This window comes from Macrotis lagotis, chromosome 1 (genome assembly GCF_037893015.1).
Source record: "Macrotis lagotis isolate mMagLag1 chromosome 1, bilby.v1.9.chrom.fasta, whole genome shotgun sequence".
Lineage (NCBI taxonomy): Eukaryota > Metazoa > Chordata > Mammalia > Peramelemorphia > Peramelidae > Macrotis > Macrotis lagotis.
The window spans coordinates 228,539,656-228,557,615 of NC_133658.1; the positions used below are offsets into that span (position 1 = coordinate 228,539,656).

Here is a 17,960-nt window from a genome sequence, read left to right on the forward strand (position 1 = left end):
AAGGCATTTTGGTTGAAAGATGATGGGCATATCTATCATCCTCTCTCAAAAATATTTTATAGGGTCATAGAATTTAAGAATGAAAGAAAATCACAAGCTATCAAGTCTAACCCTTTCATTTTATAGATTAGGAAATTGAGATGATGATCAAAGGAAAAAAAAGGGGGGGAACTTGCTCATTTGGGAGCTGGGTCTCTAAAAATAATAATTAGCTATACTTTCACCAAGGGCCCATTTTCATGGTGGAATATTTCTCAGATAAAATTGGGTAACACATCCTAAATCTTCTGAATATACAGACCAACTGAGGTCAGAATAAAGGTGTGGAAGGACAGATATCCTTGGCACCTGTGAACATGTTTACGTAGGGATATGTGGAGGTGTCCAGGGCAGGGTAGAGCCAGGCCGAGGCAGAGCAGGGGAGAGGCAGGGTAGGGCAGACATGTACAGACACTCCACAGAACTGGCTTGTCTACACTCTTACTGAAGGGCTCATTGTAAAGTAGGGTTATAACTAGGCCAAAATACTGGCAACTATTGGGGGATCCTCCCATCCCCCTCAAGGGAGAATTAATTACAGGAAGGGGGCCATGAACTCAAATGAAAGAAAATAAACTTGGCATTATCTTATGCTTTTTTTTTCCAAATGTAAAAACTGATACCTTCAAGTAGTCCTTTTTAAAATATCAGGGAATTCACATTCTTTTTCATGAGTTCTACAAAAAGACCTGGAACTTTTATCCTACCATTGCTATCCTAAGAGAAATGCATGAGACCTTTTTTGTGTTTATTAGGGCTTGACCAAGCCACTTACCCCCTATTACCACCAGAAAGAGACCAAGTTGTTTTTATTACTGCTTATATAGAAAAGTCCTATTCTGTCTCATAAGTTGCCTGACTGGTTTTATGCTGTGGTTCCAATATGACTATGTAGACCTACCTACACCTTGAAAATCAAGTTTGAGAAATGCAGCAGGAGGTCTGTAACTATAATACATCAAGCTTACTTTGAACACATAGGGGACTCCTAATAAATTTTTTTTAACGAATTGAACTATAAACAAAAGTTCATATATAATTATCATATATTTGTATATCTTGGAAACTTATTTCTTGTTTTTACCAAAACCTGAGAGATTTTAGGAAAGGGCAAGGAGTTTTTCAAGATAATGATGAGGGCTTGGGATAAGGAAGGGTGGGATGAGATTATCATAGGTCTTATGGTTGGTATTTTCTCAGACTCTTCAATGAATATGACACAGGAACCTCTGACAAAGAAAGCCCAAGGACAACAGTGATTTTTCTGTGAGGTATTGTACAGCTTATACCAGATAATCAACAAGCATTTATTAAGTTCCTACCACATATCTAACATCCTGCTAGGGAATACAAATGTGAGAGTCCCTGTCTTCCAGGAGTTTACATTCTACAGGGAAAATTCTAACATGTTCATAGATACAAGTACATACGTGTGTGTGTGTGTGTGTGTGTGTGTGTGTGTGTGTGTACAGAACAGTGATTTGGAGGATGGCACTAACAGCTGGAGGGAATCAGGAAAGACTTCCTAAAGAAGATAAGGATTCTAGGAGGTAAAGGTGAAGAGGGAGAGCATTCAAGGCAGAGAGGCAGCATGCATAGGCAGAAAGGCCAGAAACAGGTTGTCATACACAGGAAAAGTATGTAGGCCAGTTTGTATGGAACATATATAGTCTATGTAGAGAAGAATTGTATAATCAGTCTGGAAAGAGAAGTTGCAAACAGATTACTGAAAAGTTTTAAAAGACCAACAGAGGAATTGTATGGGGAGCCACTGATGCTTCTTGCGCATGGAATAACATGGTCAGACCTAGGTTTTAGAAATTAACTTAAAAGTATACCCAGAATGAGAGATTAAAACACAATGGATCAATCAACAAACCTTTAAGACATTATTATGCCTCAGCCTCTGTCCAAAGAGTTGGGGATAGAAAGATGCATGTGCATCTATCAATATATGCAACATATACAGAAATGACTCCGGAGGGAAAGATCTCTTGGCTACCTAAAGGTTCTCTTGTGAAATGTATGCTCCTTCAGGGATGGTATTGTTTCACTTTTTATATTTGCTCTAGCAGAATGTCTGGTACCTAGCAGGAACTCAAAAGTGACATAGAAGTGGGGTCTTAAAGAAAGCCAGGGATTGTAAGAGAAAGAAATGAGGAAGAATATTCCAACATGGAGGACAACCACTATAAAGTCATGGAGATGGAAGAATGGGTATTTGTGTACAATGAAGAGAAAGTAAGCCCATAAGGCTAAGTTATGAAATGCATGGAGAGGAGTGATGAATAAGAAGACTGAGAAGGTAGATAGGGTCAGATTGTGAAGTTTTAAATTAAGAGAGAGAGAAGAGTTTATATTTGATCCAAGGAATAATAAAAAGTGCTGGCCTTTTATGGGGGGTGGGGGGGAGAAAAGGGGAAGGAGTTGATGTGATAAGATCTGTATTTTAGGGAAAACTATTTTAGCATATGGGTGGAGAATAGTTTGAAATAGGGAGAGACTTGAAGCAGGGACAATACATATAATTAGTAATCTACTTCGATAGTTCAGACAAGAAGTAATTGAGGGCTTGAATTAGGGTGGTGGCTTGTAAGTGCAGAGAAGGGGACATGTGCAAGAGATTTTGTGAAGATAGAAATAGTAAGATCTGGCTACTGATTAAATATGTGGGGTAAGTGAGAGTGAGAAGCTGAAAATGATACTTAGGTTATAAATCTATGTAAATAGGAAAACAGAAGAGCCCTTGACAATAGGGAAGTTTGAAAGAAGGGTGAGTTTTAGGGGAAAGATGAGTTCTCTTTGATCAGTTTGAAATGTTCAATAGGCAGCAGATAATGTGTTACTGAGACTTATGAGAAAGATTAGGTTTGGACATACTTATCTGGGAATCATCTGCAAAGAGATGGTAGCTAATTTCATAGGAACTGATGAGATCACTGAGAGAATATAGAGAGAAAAGCAAAGACAGTCCTTGACAGTCTTTGGTGTATACTCACAGTTTAGATAATGACATGGGTGATGATCCAACAAAACAGATGGAGAAATTAAATGATCAGATAGGTAGAAGGAAAACCAAGAGACAGCAGTTAAAGAAAAAAACCCAGAGAAAAGAATGTATACAGAAGAAGATGGTCAATAGTGTCAAATACTCCAGAGGAGTCAAGAAAGATGAGGATTGAGTAAGTCATAAGATCTGTCAATTAAGGGATCAGTGACAACAGAAATAAAATAGTAGTTTCATTTTAGTAATGGAGATGGAAGACACTGCAGAGGGCTTAGAAGAGAATGAGTGTAGACAGTTTTTCTTTTAAAAATTTAATCCAGGAAAGCTAGGTGGCGCAGTGGATCGAGCACCATCCCTGGAGTCAAGAGTACCTGAGTTCAAATCCAGCCTCAGACACTTAATAATTACCTAGCTGTGTGGCCTTGGGCAAGCCACTTAACCCCATTTGCCTTGCAAAAAAAAAAAAAAACCTAAAAAAATTTAATCCAGAAGTTTAGCCAATATAATTTTTTAAAATATATTTTCTTGATAATTTATTTTTTATCCCCTATATTTCCTTTTGATATCTTATTTACCTGCCTCTATTTCATTCCCTCCATCTTCCTAGACATATATACCTTATAACAAAAAATTTGTAGACAACTTTTTTAAGAATTTTAACTAAAGAAGCAGGAAGGTAATTGGGGTATTAGCTAATAGATGAAAAAAAATCACTTTTTATATTTGTTTGCCCTAGCAGAATGTCTGATACCTAGCAGGAACTCAAAGATGACATAGAAGCAGAATCTTAAGGGAAGCCAGGAATTTTAAGAGAAAGAAATGATGAAAAAGAATATTCCAGCATGGAAAAACAACCACTATAAAGTCATGGAGATGGAAGAATACACACACACACACACACACACACACACACACACACACACACACACAATCACACATATACATACAAAAACACCTTAGGACCTTAGATACCACCTAATAATAATGGCAGAGCCACCTGCTATGCCAGCTTTTCCCCTGCCTACCAAATCCTCATAAACTCTTGCTTGGTAATCCATGACTCCTGATGGGGACAGGATCACCCATTTTAGCAGCCAGGAGTTTCTGCAGAACTGTTAACATCACAATGGATCCATAGATGGTACCTATACAATATCTGCTTTGCCCCTTTGCATATGTTGGTCCTGCTCTGTTCTATCATCCCTTCCTAACTATGTATATATTAGTGGCCTGAATGACTTCCTGATATTTAGTCACCAGGGAGACATAAGTTCAGAGAAAAAGAAAAGAATTAGGTCAGTGATTTACTTCTAGAAGAATTATACCAGGCATAGCCTCTATAGTTTATAACACACTTTTGTTCAAAATTCTTTGCATCTTGTCTCCCTCATTAGACTATAAGCTCCTTGAGAGCAGAATTGTCTTTTTACCTTTCTTTGCATTACCAGAGGTTGACCCAATGTTTGTTACTTAATAATATCTCAGATGCTTAATAAATGTGCATTACCTGTCTGTCTTTAAAACAGAAATTATTTCTTTGATCTTCAGGAAGGTAGGACACAGATTATCATTCCCAATTTTAGGAATGAGGAATTGAGGGCCACACACATAGAATATCTGACCTAAAGGTCCAAAGCAAAATCCCAGGAATTCTCTCTCCTAAATGAGAAGTTTCTGGTGTGACATGCCACTTCAAAATGTGATGAGATTTCAAATTATTCAATCATATATTCCTAAAAAGCTGGAGTTTATAACTAGTAGTGAAAGTATTTGATAAATTGGGGAAACATGCAGTCATGGAAAGGTCCAGGGACTGCGCTCCCACTCCCTATTCCACTGCTACTACCTTCCCTATAAGATGACTTCCCACTTACATTACATAGATCTTGCATGTCACCTTCTTCGTTAGAATATGAGCTCTTTGGGGACAAGGACCACATTTTGACCTTTCTTTGTATTCTCAGCATTTAGATCAGTAGTTGACATATAGTAGGCACTTAATAAATGCTTGTTGACTGATAACAGAGTCAAGGGAGCTTGGGTTGAAATATAGGATTTGACCCCATTAGCTGTATTACTATGAGCAAGACACTGAACTTATTGGAGTCTCCTTTTTCTCATTAGTAAAATGGGGACGATAACACTTGCCTTAGCTATCTCCCAGGACTGCCATGAGAAAGGTGCCTTATAAGCATAGAATAGGTATGAAATTGAGTTATCAATATTAGTTTTATTATTCTTATTGTAACATAAACAAGTAGACTATGTGGTACAATGAAAAATGTAGTCATCGGGAAATCTATCACTAACCACCTCAGGAGAGTTTTTTGTCTTCATTGAACATCAGTATTCCTATATAAAGTGAAAGAGCTGGAGAGATGATCTAAAGATGGATTTCTCTCATTCTAGATATAATAATTTCTAGGCTTTAGAGGGATCACTTGTGAAGTTTTTAAAGGAAATCTGATTCTTATGCATGTAAATTTCATCCAAAAGAAACATTCCAGTAGAAAAAAAATGACTTGAGGGGTGGCTAGGTGGCACTGTAGATAGAGCACCAACCCTGGAGTCAAGAGTACCTGAGTTCAAATTTGGCTTCAGACACTTAATTACCTAACTGTGTGGCTTTTGGCAAGCCACTTAACCCCCATTGCCTTGAAAAAACCTAAAAAAATGACTTGAAATATTAAACTCTTTTAGGATGCAGAAATAGGTGAGAATTTAGTCAAACTTGAATCAACAACAGCAACTGCTCTGAAGGAAAAAGATGACCAAGTCTACTGCCAATCAGAAGAGCTATATGAAGGTAAATGGATTTTCTTTACTCATATTTAGTGAGGGGGACAGATTTTTATAAAGTTTCATGAAGCATCCTCACTTTGAACTCAAACCCTATTTCAGCATAGTGTAATCATCCAACTAGGCCATACTACCTTGAAAAGGATACATGGTTTGAAATGTGTGTTTCACATCATTTAGAGTTCATCTAGCCCAAACATCTCATTTTAGAGATGAGGAATCTGGGATCCAGCAAGGGTAAGTGACCTACCCAAGGTCATAGAAGTAATAAGTGACAGGGCCAGAATTTGAACACAAATACTTGTACTCCAAATCAAATGCTCTTGCCACTGCATCACACTGCCTCTCCCAGATAGGGACAAAAAAAGGAAAAACTCCCAGATTAACTCCAAAAGAATGAAAACTAGAACTTTTATTTGGGAGACTGGGGCACATATCCAAACATCCATCTTACTAACCATAGTTCTTTAAAGTTGTCACTTCTATTTCTTTCGACCTATTTCCTCTTTGGTAAAATAAGGATAATAATACTTGCCCTATTCAACTCAAGGAATTGCTATGATAAAAATTTGGTAAATTTTTAAATAATACAGAAATGGAAATTATTACTGTCATTACTTTGCTGTTGGACAGTTTCAAAAGGTGAGACTGAACTTTCCCATCACTTTGGAAAGCCAGATTTATCTTCTTATATTTAGCAATGCTATATCTACTATATGCTTTTCTCCTGCTAAGTAAAGTACAGCTTTGTAAAGGTGGGTAGAAATTTTTAGAGAAAAAGTGGAAGATGTTGGCTGGGTTCATTTCCTCTCCATACTCAGGCATCCTGTCCTGTCCAGGGGAGAAAAGATATAATGAATAATTAACCCTCAGTTATTTGTGTTAATAAAAGGCAGCAATGCGGCGGCTAGGTGGCACAGTGGATAAAACACCAGCCCTGAAGTCAGGAGTACCTGGGTTCAAATCCGGTCTCAGACACTTACTAATTACCTAGCTGTGTGGCCTTGGGCAAGCCACTTAACCCCATCTGCCTTGCAAAAAAAAAATAATAAAAGACAGCAATGTCCTGAAAAAAACTACTCAAAAATTATTTCTAGTTTATTTGACTATGGAATATATTATAGGTTTGGAGATCATAGCTTTCCCATCAAAATTATTCCTCAATTAGACAAATATTAAAATTAATTTGTGCTCCTTAAGAATATACCAATTAATAATATCTTAGAACTATTCTATAGAAGGCTGCCTGTAATTACAATGTTGTAGAAGATGAAAACTATGTAACTATTGAAGAGTTTGTCTGAACAAAGTTTGAAGGGAACCTAAATTGGTAGATTAGAATATCTCTTTAAACTAGTCCCTAAACAAATCAACAAAATTAGAAAATAACTCCCCCAAAACTAGTAATCGGAGATCTTATTTTCCCAGGTGTCAGCTGATTCCTTGCAAAAAGAAAGCTTCAAATTTAACTCCTAGGAATGAGCTGGGTCTGACATAATCTTCAATTCAATTGGACATTTATGATGCACTTGCTACATAGAAAGTCTGCAGCTAAAACCCTAAGAGACACAAAGACAAAAAATGAACAGTCCCTATGCTCATTACTTACATTCTACTGAATACAGAGAAATATCATAGGGTGTGATGGTAACAAAGGAGAGATCAGACAAAATGTCTGGGAAAATTAAGGAAGATCAATATACTTCAAAATGAAAGAATCAGAGCATGTTAAATAAAGAAGGCAGTCCCTTCTTTGAGACTTTAGATAAGGATAACAATAATAATAGTAATAACAATAATAGGAATTCATATTTATAAAATATTTTAAGTCTTGTGAAGCATTTTATAAACATTATTTTTATTTGGTCTTCTATGATATAGTTTCCATTATTATCTCCATTTTTACAGATAAGGAAATTGAAGTTGAGAGAGTTACTTGCCCAGTATTTGAGACAGGATTTGAACTCAAGTCTTTCTGATTCCCAAGACTAATACTATACCCACTGCCTCTCCTAATGGAGAAGGAAGTACATTCCAGGCATGGTAGATTTTGCCTGCACAAATACAAAGAGGCAAGAGATGGCATGTATAGAACAGCTGCTAGCCTAATTTAGTTGGAATGTAGACCAGAAATTGTATTTGAGACCTGGAGTTTCTAAGTTGCATGATTAAAGAAGCCAATATTAGTTTATGTGACTGGGGAGCACCAAACACCCAGATCTGTGGGCAGGTGCAGGGCCACTCCTCAGGAAGACAGGAAACCACTGAAAATAAGATGCTGTCAGTAATGGACTCATGTTTGGCAAAACATTTGAATTTGCCAATAAAAACAAACCCTCTTCTGGTAAAGTATTGCTATACCTGGGTCAGTTTCTGTTTGGTATTCCTTAGAAGAATGAACTGACTTTACTCCATTTTATTGTGTTTCAGGCCTGTTTCATAATTAGTGTCCTATTCTTCTCCCTTGTCTTCTGGAATCTCAGCTCTCTTGAGTCCCAGGCCTTCTGTCCTATCAACCTCCAGTTTCCTAGGGGCTTTCTTTCAGAGCCTTATTTCTTTTCTTGAGGGCACAAGGAATGTTTTGAAATTTGATTACACTCTGAATCAGGAAATTATCTTTGACCTGTGCCACAGACAATGCTTATAAAAAGGCAGTAGCCTAGCAGGAAACTGGCCTAACATGTCAAGTTTCCTGGTTTGCTTCATGAAGGTCATCCCAGTCTAAATACTCTTTATCAGGGCCAAGATATTATCTCCTCACCCCCAGGGGGCTTGAGAAATTCTTCCTAGCAGCTTCTCACCTTGGTATCTAGCTAGATAGCTATGTACATGAAAGAGTTTTTAATTACTAATTTATGGGGCAAGGCAACTCCTCCCCAGATCAATATCCCACTCCCATTGAAACTTTTCCTGTTACACCCAATAGTCTCATGCATCCTCAAGTTCCTCTTTTTAAACACAGGTAGAAAGTTTGTTCACTCTTTAAAGTTTCTTCTGAAGGATTTTCTTTTTTTTTCCTGACATCTTGCCTTCATTTATATTTCCTCACATCTTACTGAAAACATTTCATAAAATGATTTGTCAATTTAGTTTAATACCTAACATTGATTTTATTTGTTAACTTATAAAGATAGCTTAAATGCAACAGATACATAAAATGTGTGCACATATATGGAATCACAAGGATGTGAATTTTTTTCCTTAAAGAGCTAAAAGAAGACAGTTGTGATTTCAGTCATTAAATTATATTGGATTTGTCTTAAAAGATATATTTTTTTCCTAAGTTATTATATAGTCTATAGGAGTCAAATTAATTAAGAGAGAAGGTTTTATTTAACTTTGGATATCATATTTAAATGAATTATATTTTCCCTAGACTTTACCCTGGTCAGATATAAATCAGTCATTCAGGATGCCTGAGTAATGCTATGGAAAGAGCTTAGGGTTGAAATCAGAAAATATGTTCTTGATTCTTTGCTCTGCCAATGACCCTTGGAAATTCAATTCCATCTCTCTAATCTTTATTTTCAAATTTGATGGGGATAATATTCTACTTCACAGGATTGTTGTGAAGTTCAAATTAACATAGCTTTGCAGAGCTGGACACCACATTAGTGCTCTCTAATCAAACTCTATAATTTTACAAATGAGGAAACTGAGATCCAGAAAGGTGAAGTCATCTGCCCAAGGTTAAAATGCACATAAAGAGCAGAACCAGGATTCAGAATGGCTCTCTGAACTCCAATGTCAGTACCTTTCCACTTATATCCTGTTGCTTCTCTAGATAAAAGTGTATAAAAAAAATTTTAAAGACCATTAATATCCCCAAACATGTGAACTATTATTATTTATTAACAGAAATAAGGCTGGAAAATTTACCAAGGAAGAAATGGATGATCCTTTTCCTTTTGAAGTCTCAATGATGATCTATTTGATCTCTTCATTTGATAAATCACTTTTTCTTTTAGGGATCGAACTGCCCCGTATTAATTATGCTTATAATGGGAAAAAATACAGATATATCTATGCAGCAGAAGTGCAGTGGAATCCAATTCCAACAAAGGTAACATATTTAAACATCATTAAAATATCACACACTAGTTTCTCTGATGATGAATCAATTTGCTTTTAAGTGGGACACACCCAAATGGATGGAAGACTGCTGGTGCCAGTAACAAAAATAGGCAAGCTGGGAAGAGGTGCCAATTCAAAGAAGAAAGGGTACTGAACTGAGTTGACAAGGCATTCAAATATCTAATAGAGTGCTTGATTAAAGACTAGGAAAGAGATCAGGTCTAAAGGTAAAGATTTCTTAGTTATTAGCATATAGGCAATAGCTTAAAATCATGATAATGATAGAACTCTCTAAGGGAGATTGAAAGGGGAAAAGAAGCAAGTCAATATCATGCCTTCAGAAATGCCCATATGAATGGATAATAAAGCAGAGGAGAAATTAGTGAAGGAGACAGAGAAATAGATCAGAAAGGCAAGAGGAAAAATACAATACTGTATTGTTCAGTTGTTTCAGTGCATGTCTGATTGTCTGTTACCCTATTTGGGGTTTTCTTGGCAAAGATACTGAGCAGTTTACCATATCCTTCTCCAGCTCATTTTACTAGTAAGGAATTGAAGCAGACAAGGTTAAGTGACTTGCCCAGGAATACACAACTAGTAAATTTCTGAAGCCAAATTTGAACCCAGGACTTTCTGACTCTAGGTCTAGTGCTCTATCCACTGAGCCATCTAATTGTTCCAAAAGGATTCTGTAGCATCACACATTAAGGTAAGAGAGAGAGTTGTAAGAAAAAGGAACTGCCAAATGTGGAAGAAATTTCAAGGACCATGAGGACTGAGAAAAGGGTCACTGAACTTCCTTGTTTCCTTTTTTGATAAAATTGCCAAATTAATAGAGTCATGATTTAAATTACATGGGTGTAATTTACTTAGCATTTTAGAAAAGTATTTGTAATAATAATGATGATGATGATGATATGGTGAAGATGACATTAAATGGAGAGAATACTCTTCTGAATTCATATAAAGGAATTATAAACATAAAGAAAAGCAATCAATCTTTTTGAGATAATATGTTGTCATGGAAGAAGAGATGATGAAAAATGAATGAAATGCAACCTAAGTACAAAATCTGCTAGCTGAATTATAAATTGAGCCATCAACTGGATGGTGGAACACTGAGGCTCATCAAAGCCAACAGTGTCCATGTGTCAGCTTGTCAATGAGGATGGAGGACCATGCATCAACTTTCCTCTGCCAGTTGTGAGAGATCATCAAATTGGTTTCCTGGCCTAGCTTCTCTATGTACATAATTGTGACTTAATCTATATTCTGAAAAAGTTAACCTCAAGTTTTATTTGGAAAACAAGTAAAATCTTTTCAGGCTATAGGATTTTATTTTCCCTATGCGACAGACTTGTGACTCTTCTGTCAGAATTATACAGATGCTCAAAACTTCTATAAATGTTTACTTTTAATGTTGAGAATTGCTCTTATCCAATCATTTCCTCTGTATACCCGTTTTAATGTGTTAGTTAGAAAGTTTGATTACATGCATTGTACTCAAAGATATAGAAAACACATATAAAAATTCAGTCACTTGTTTTTTCTTTTAAATACACAGATAGTGAAATTTGATATTCTGACAAAGTCATCATTAAAATGGGGGGAGGAGCACTGTTGGCCTGCTGAGCCTGTATTTGTACCTGCACCTGATGCACAAGAAGAAGATGATGGTAAGAGCTTTTGGCCTAATGACTACTCTGCTCTATTTTCACAGTAAGCCATGGAATCAACTTCCCAAGCACCTAATTTGGCAGGGTCAGAAAATATCATTGCTTCCATCTCAAACCTATTCAATTCAATCTAGCATTCATTTACTAAGAAGTAGGGCATTCTACTGGATAGAGCTGATCTCTGAACCAAGAAGATCTGCTTTCAAATTTTACCTTTGCTAAACTGGTCATGTAATATCAGGCAAATCATTTCAGTTCTCACTCTTGAAGCAATACAGTAAGATTGTAAATGACAGAGAAGGTGTCAACTTGCATTGGTAGAGGAAGAATCCTCATCCAGGAGATTCCTACACCAATTAAATCACAAGTCCTGTTCCTATCCCTAAGCTTTTACTTAGCGATGTGTAAGGTATTTGATCCTGGGAATGTAAAAAAAATTAAAAATTGACATTGTCCCTGGCCTTGAGAAATTTACATTTTACTAGATTGGGAAAGGGAGGTGAAAAGAACATGTATATAGATATTGCCAGCATGCAGATAGATGGAGGGAATCCATGAAAAGCAGCATGGTATATGCTGCTTTTTTGCATCATGAATCCCAATGATAGTCTAGAGACCTATGAATCACTTCTTAGAATAATGTTTCTAGATAAATGAAAAATGTAAACTGAAAAGAAAATCTATTATATGGAGATACATTGATTGATAGATAGATTAACAAGCTCACAGACCCTAGTTAAGAACTCTTAGACTTGAGGGAGGCTAGGTGGCACAGTGTAGAGTGCACTGGCCCTGGAGTCAGGAGTACCTGAGTTCAAATATGGCCTCAGACACTTAATAATTACCTAGCTGTGTGGGCCTTGGGCAAGCCACTTAACCCCATTGCCTTGCAAAAGAAAAAAAAAGAACTCTTAGACTACAACAGGAGGTTTTCCAGATTTAAGAGTCCAGAAGCCTGGATGTGAGGCCCAGTTGTGGCATTTACTGGCTATATAACCCAGAGTGGATACAAGTTAATCCTTCATAGGAATGAAGTCCCTTATAATGTGGTGGTAGGGTGCTAGGTTTTTCAACTTCCCCTTCTATGGAGATGGAATCATTTTTTACATGCCCTGTCTCTACCTTTCCACTATGGCTCATCTGCCCCTGTGGTCCTACTTCATCACTTTCTTTCATACCCCCTTAAAGATGTATAATATCTTGAATGTTGAGACAGTTGCAGTTAGAGGTTAATTCTCATGGAAGCAGGAGCTGCCTCACTCCCAAATTTTAGTGGAGATGTTACACCTGCCATTCAACAAAAAATATAGGAGATTTACAGAAAGAAAGAAAGGAACTTTAAAAATTTAAAAATACTTTAAAATGTCGTTTAAACCTTTTGGAAATATCGAAACATCAGAGGGCTAGAAGTCAGGAGACATGAGTTCTGGTCAACTTCTGTGACTGTATATCCTTGACTAAGTCATTTAACATCACTGGGTTCTAGTTTCCATATTCATGACTGATCTCTAAAGGCCTTTTCAGGTTTAAAAAAGAAAATTTTAACAATGGTCAACCATTGTTGTGAACCAGAATTTGTTGAATTCCCTTCTTAGTGAAATAGATTTCACTTTTACAATCTTCATGACACTTTTTTACATAATAGCTCATCTTCCTAAGCTATCAAGTTGGTCCATAGACCCACACAACAAGCTACCCCTAATTCTTCTCAGATTCAACTTTATTTCAGTATTAATAATATTAGTTAACATTTGTATATCACTGTAATGTTCTTTATTTTAATTTCATTTGAATCTTACAACAATCCTATGAGATAGTCACTACAGATGTTATCATCCCTATGTGACAGATGAAGAAACTGAGGCATGCAATAATTAAGTTCTCTCCTATAACACAATAATAAGAATCAGAGCAGAATTTGAACCCAGGTCTTCCTTACTCCAAGTCCAGCATTTAATTCCAATATCTCCTCATTTTACAAGAGTAGAACCACATCATAAACTTCTTTCTATCCAGTTAAATGTAAATCCAGGATGGAAGTTAGGAAACCTCTTCCAGGGATTCTGTCTTAGACATTAAGTCTAAAGTATAGACCTCAAGTCCTAGGCCTATTTCTCCAACTAATTTTATGGAAATACCTCATATGCTTTGTGTTTATCTCCTAATGGGCAGATATTCTATGTGCTAGTAGCAATAGAAGTTTCAACATTGGCACAAGGAAAGTAACATTTGCAGCTATTCTGGGTCAATCCCAAAAGTATACTAAAGTTACACTAGACAGTACTGTTAAGTCCCTGCCTCATATTAAAGAGATAACAGCCAAGATGGCTAAGGTTAAAGTCTTTCTTTTGCTTTGAATGTTGAAGATCAGAATAGAAAAAGTCTAAGTTTTGACTTCAAGTTTTCTTTTTTGGACTTAGGACTTGGTTATCCAACACTAAATTGTTTTTCTCAGGGTTTGATTTTCAACATTAATGAAGATTCCTTTCATTTTGAAAACAGAAAAAAACTTCAACTTTTCAAACTTGTTCATTTTTTCTTTTGAAGGTATTATATTGTCAGTGATTGTCTCTACTGACCCCAAGAAATCACCTTTTCTGCTCATACTGGATGCGAAACAATTTACAGAATTGGCTCGGGCATCAGTTGATGCAGAGATACATCTGGATCTACATGGGCTATTCATTCCTTCTGTGGAGTCTTCTGAAGAGCAGGAAGACATCGTTGCTTCAACACTAATCTAATGGACTAGCCTAGACTGATGTTACTTGGATAGTTGGAAACACACTCTGAATGGGATCTTATAGGAACATAAGCCTGAAAACTTTTTCCTTACTTGGTACAATTATATTTAATTTTTATTCTTGGAATGTTATATTAAGTGGAAGGAAAAAAGCAAACAAGATACAATACTTTTATTTCATTTCATTTAAATCGAAATAAAAATTAGAAGTAGCTTGGTACAGAGGGTCAGCCTTAGAGTCAAGAAGGCTAATCATGAGTAAGACACTTTTAAGTTTTAATACCCAGGCAAACTCTAAGACAATAATTCATGGGTAAATTGCTAACCTGCACTGGTGCAGGCATTTCTCACACCAATGAAATTACAAATCTGGTTAAAAAATATTAGCAAAAAAAATTAGCAATCCTAATAGCTGATATTTTAAAAGTACTTTAAATTTTGCTAGGCTAAAATTTGAATATTCTCTTATTTGATATTTATAACTATGCTGAGAATTAGATACTATTTTTATCCTTATTTTACAGATGAGTAAACTAAGGTCTCAGAGAGGCTTAGGTTCAGTGACTTATCAGTAGGTATCAGAGATAGGATTTTAATGCAGGTTTTTTCTGACACACAATCCAGTTTTCTTTTAGATACACCATACTGCCTCTTTTTTTATCCTGGTTTGAAATTAGTCAACAAATTTTTATTGAGTGAATACTATGTACCTAACACTGAAGAAAAAAGAAAATAGTTTATTTTGAGCATCCATTATACCTAAATTTTCCCTAAAATAAATTATATATTCTATTACAATGTTACTTATTATAGTAGGGAAGAGTTTAACCAGCAGGAATAGACAAATATGTATCAGAAAGAGAATGTTTTAATTGGTTAAAGAAGTACTTGGCTGATAAAAGTTCTCTCCTTCCTAAATCCTAGTTTTCCTTTTATAAAACTACACAATTAGGAAACTGATACACTGTTTCTTAAGAATTTCATTAGTAGAATTTCCAAATACCTTCAGTCCTCAGTTTCGGTAAATTAGTTCCTACAAACTCCATATACTAACACTGGTTTTTAGTAAAATATGCTCCCATTTGTTTAGTTATGATTACATTTTTAAAGCCCTGTCTCAATTAGGCTTGTATCTCACTTGTATTTACATCCAAACAATTTGTTGATTACTAAAAGCCAGTACCTTCCACTTTCACCTTGAGATCTGGAGAAACTGAAGAGAGATTCATGGTCTTCTGCTGTGGAATAGTGGGGATTGGACACTACTGAAAGTGATTCTCTTCCTCAGATTTTTCAAGAATGGTTTGCTTACATCTGCCTTTGCCCCTATCACATTTTCCCCCATGTATGATACTTATCTGCATATATCTCCTCTTTGAGGGCAGGAACTTTAATTTATCTCTATATCCCCAGCCCTAGAGCATAGGACTTTATGCTTAGCAGGCATTTAATAATTGTTAGTTGAAATTAATTGAATTTGCACAACAGAATCATTTGATATCTTCTTTTTACAGTCAATTTGTTTTCCTTAAAATATGGAAACATAAGATTTTGAAGTGGGGCCTTAGAGATAAACTAGTTCAGCACCCTCACTTAAGATAGGGACCCAGAAATATCAAATGATTTGCCTACCATTCAATAGCTGTAAAATGACAGAACTAAATTTCTCTTATGAAAGTATTAGTATTGTAAGAGGGTAAATTAGTCCCCAACCAACCGATTTCTCCCATAGGATATAATCACAGATGATGAGGTATAAATTGGTTAACACTTTGTTATTCCTTTATAAAGAGTGAACATTTTCTCTAGTGAAATTAGTAAGCAAGTTTAGAATTGGCTGCCTGAAAATGGTTACTATCCTGGACACAAGTCAGGCAGAAACCAGCAATTGAGAAAAAATTAGGCCCAAAGAAAGACAATATTCAAACAGGTTTGTTTTTTTTTTTTTGCAAGGCAAATGGGGTTGGTTAAGTGGCTTGCCCAAGGCCACACAGCTAGATAATTATTAAGTGTCTGAGGCTGGATTTGAACTCAGGTACTCCTGACTCCAGGGTGAGTGCTCTATCCACTGTGCCACCTGGCTGCCCCTCAAACAGGTTTAAGGAGCTTAAGTTTTAAGGTTTAACCTCTGACAGCAAAGAGAGCTAGTTATACACTTAAGAGACGCTAACTGTAGCAATAAAGAATTGAAGTATGGGGTAGCCCAGTTAAGCAGCCTACTAGCAGAGACACTCTACTCAGGGGCAGTCTGCTTAAGAACTCCATGATCAGAGAAAGGACGTTGTGGCCTTAGAGCTCTTAAGATATGAATTGTTTTGACCCACATGTTTCTGTCATTTGTATTTCATAGGTATTATACTCCAAATATGTCTCTACCCTTCCTAAAAATGCTGATGTGTTTGTGGAGCACTGTGCCCCAGATTTCTAGAAGGAAATGTTTGACTTTTCTTACTATACTATTTTATTCAATGCTTTTACTTTAAGTTACTTGTGACTATTGACTTGAGCTGTGGAACCTCACAGCTATGGGAGGAACTGAAACCAATTTAAGGCCAAGAAACTTCTGCAGCAACCAATAGTCCTGTTTCCTATCAATCACATCCTGAGATGAACAATCCTGATAAAGGCAGATGCCAAGGATGCCTTATATTGCAAACTCCTCATGATAATAAACATGATTGCACAACTCACACCACCACTTGATTGGTTGATGTGGTGCTCTTTGATAACAAAGGACTAGTAATAGTAAAAGATTTCTGACTATTAAAGCTAAGGATATAAATGAAGGTTTGTGAACAAGGGGATGCTGGAGCCAGTTCATAATGGCTCAGTATTGTTAAGATTACAGTGTGAGTATTCACACCTCAAAAATCAGTAAATACTACAAATCAGAGCTTAATTTATTGTTTTTGTTGATGTCTAATCTTAAGCCTATGATGATATTCTAACTCACTATTGATTGGAGAAATGCAAATGAGAACAATTCTGATATGCCACCTCATACTTACTAGATTTGCTAATAGGACAGAAAAGGAAAATGACAAATGTAGGAGATGTGGGAAAAATGAGACATTAATGCATGATTGGTGGCATTGTGAACTGATTCAGTCATTCTGTAGAGCAATTTGAAACTATGCACAAAGGGATATAAAACCATGCATATCCTTTGACCTAGTAATGCCACTACTCGGTCTATATCCCAAAAGAGAAAAAGACAAAAAGGAAAAGGACTTTTATATATATATATATATATATATATATATATATATATATATATACAAAAATATTTATAGCAGCTCTTTTCTGGTGGCAAAGAATTAGAAATTGAGGTGATGCCCATCAATTGGGGAATGGCTAAACAAATGATGGTATGTAATTATGATGGAATAGAAGTAATGAGCAGGATGCTCTCATAAAAAACCTAGAAACAATTACATGAACTGATACAAAGTGAAATGTATTGTGTACAAAGTAACAGGAATATTGTAAGATGATCAACAGTGAATTACTATATTGCTATTCTCAGCAATGCCATGATCCAAGACTTCTCTGAAGTGTTCATGAGGAAAAATAACATCTATACCCAGAGAGAGAATTGATAGTTTCTGAAAACATATTGAAG

General features: G+C 36.0%; 1 protein-coding gene across 1 annotated transcript in view; it reads left to right on the forward strand.

Moving 5' to 3' along the window:
* Window positions 1–17,588, forward strand: part of BCO1 (beta-carotene oxygenase 1) — a 40,654-nt gene extending 23,066 nt beyond the window's left edge. Inside the window, exons 8-11 of the mRNA XM_074209738.1 lie at window positions 5,747–5,852; window positions 9,814–9,908; window positions 11,484–11,595; window positions 14,143–17,588. Of these exons, the coding sequence (XP_074065839.1) occupies window positions 5,747–5,852; window positions 9,814–9,908; window positions 11,484–11,595; window positions 14,143–14,339 (510 nt within the window). The 3' untranslated portion in view covers window positions 14,340–17,588. The remainder of the gene's footprint in view (window positions 1–5,746; window positions 5,853–9,813; window positions 9,909–11,483; window positions 11,596–14,142) is intronic.
* The last annotated feature ends 372 nt before the right edge of the window (window positions 17,589–17,960 follow it).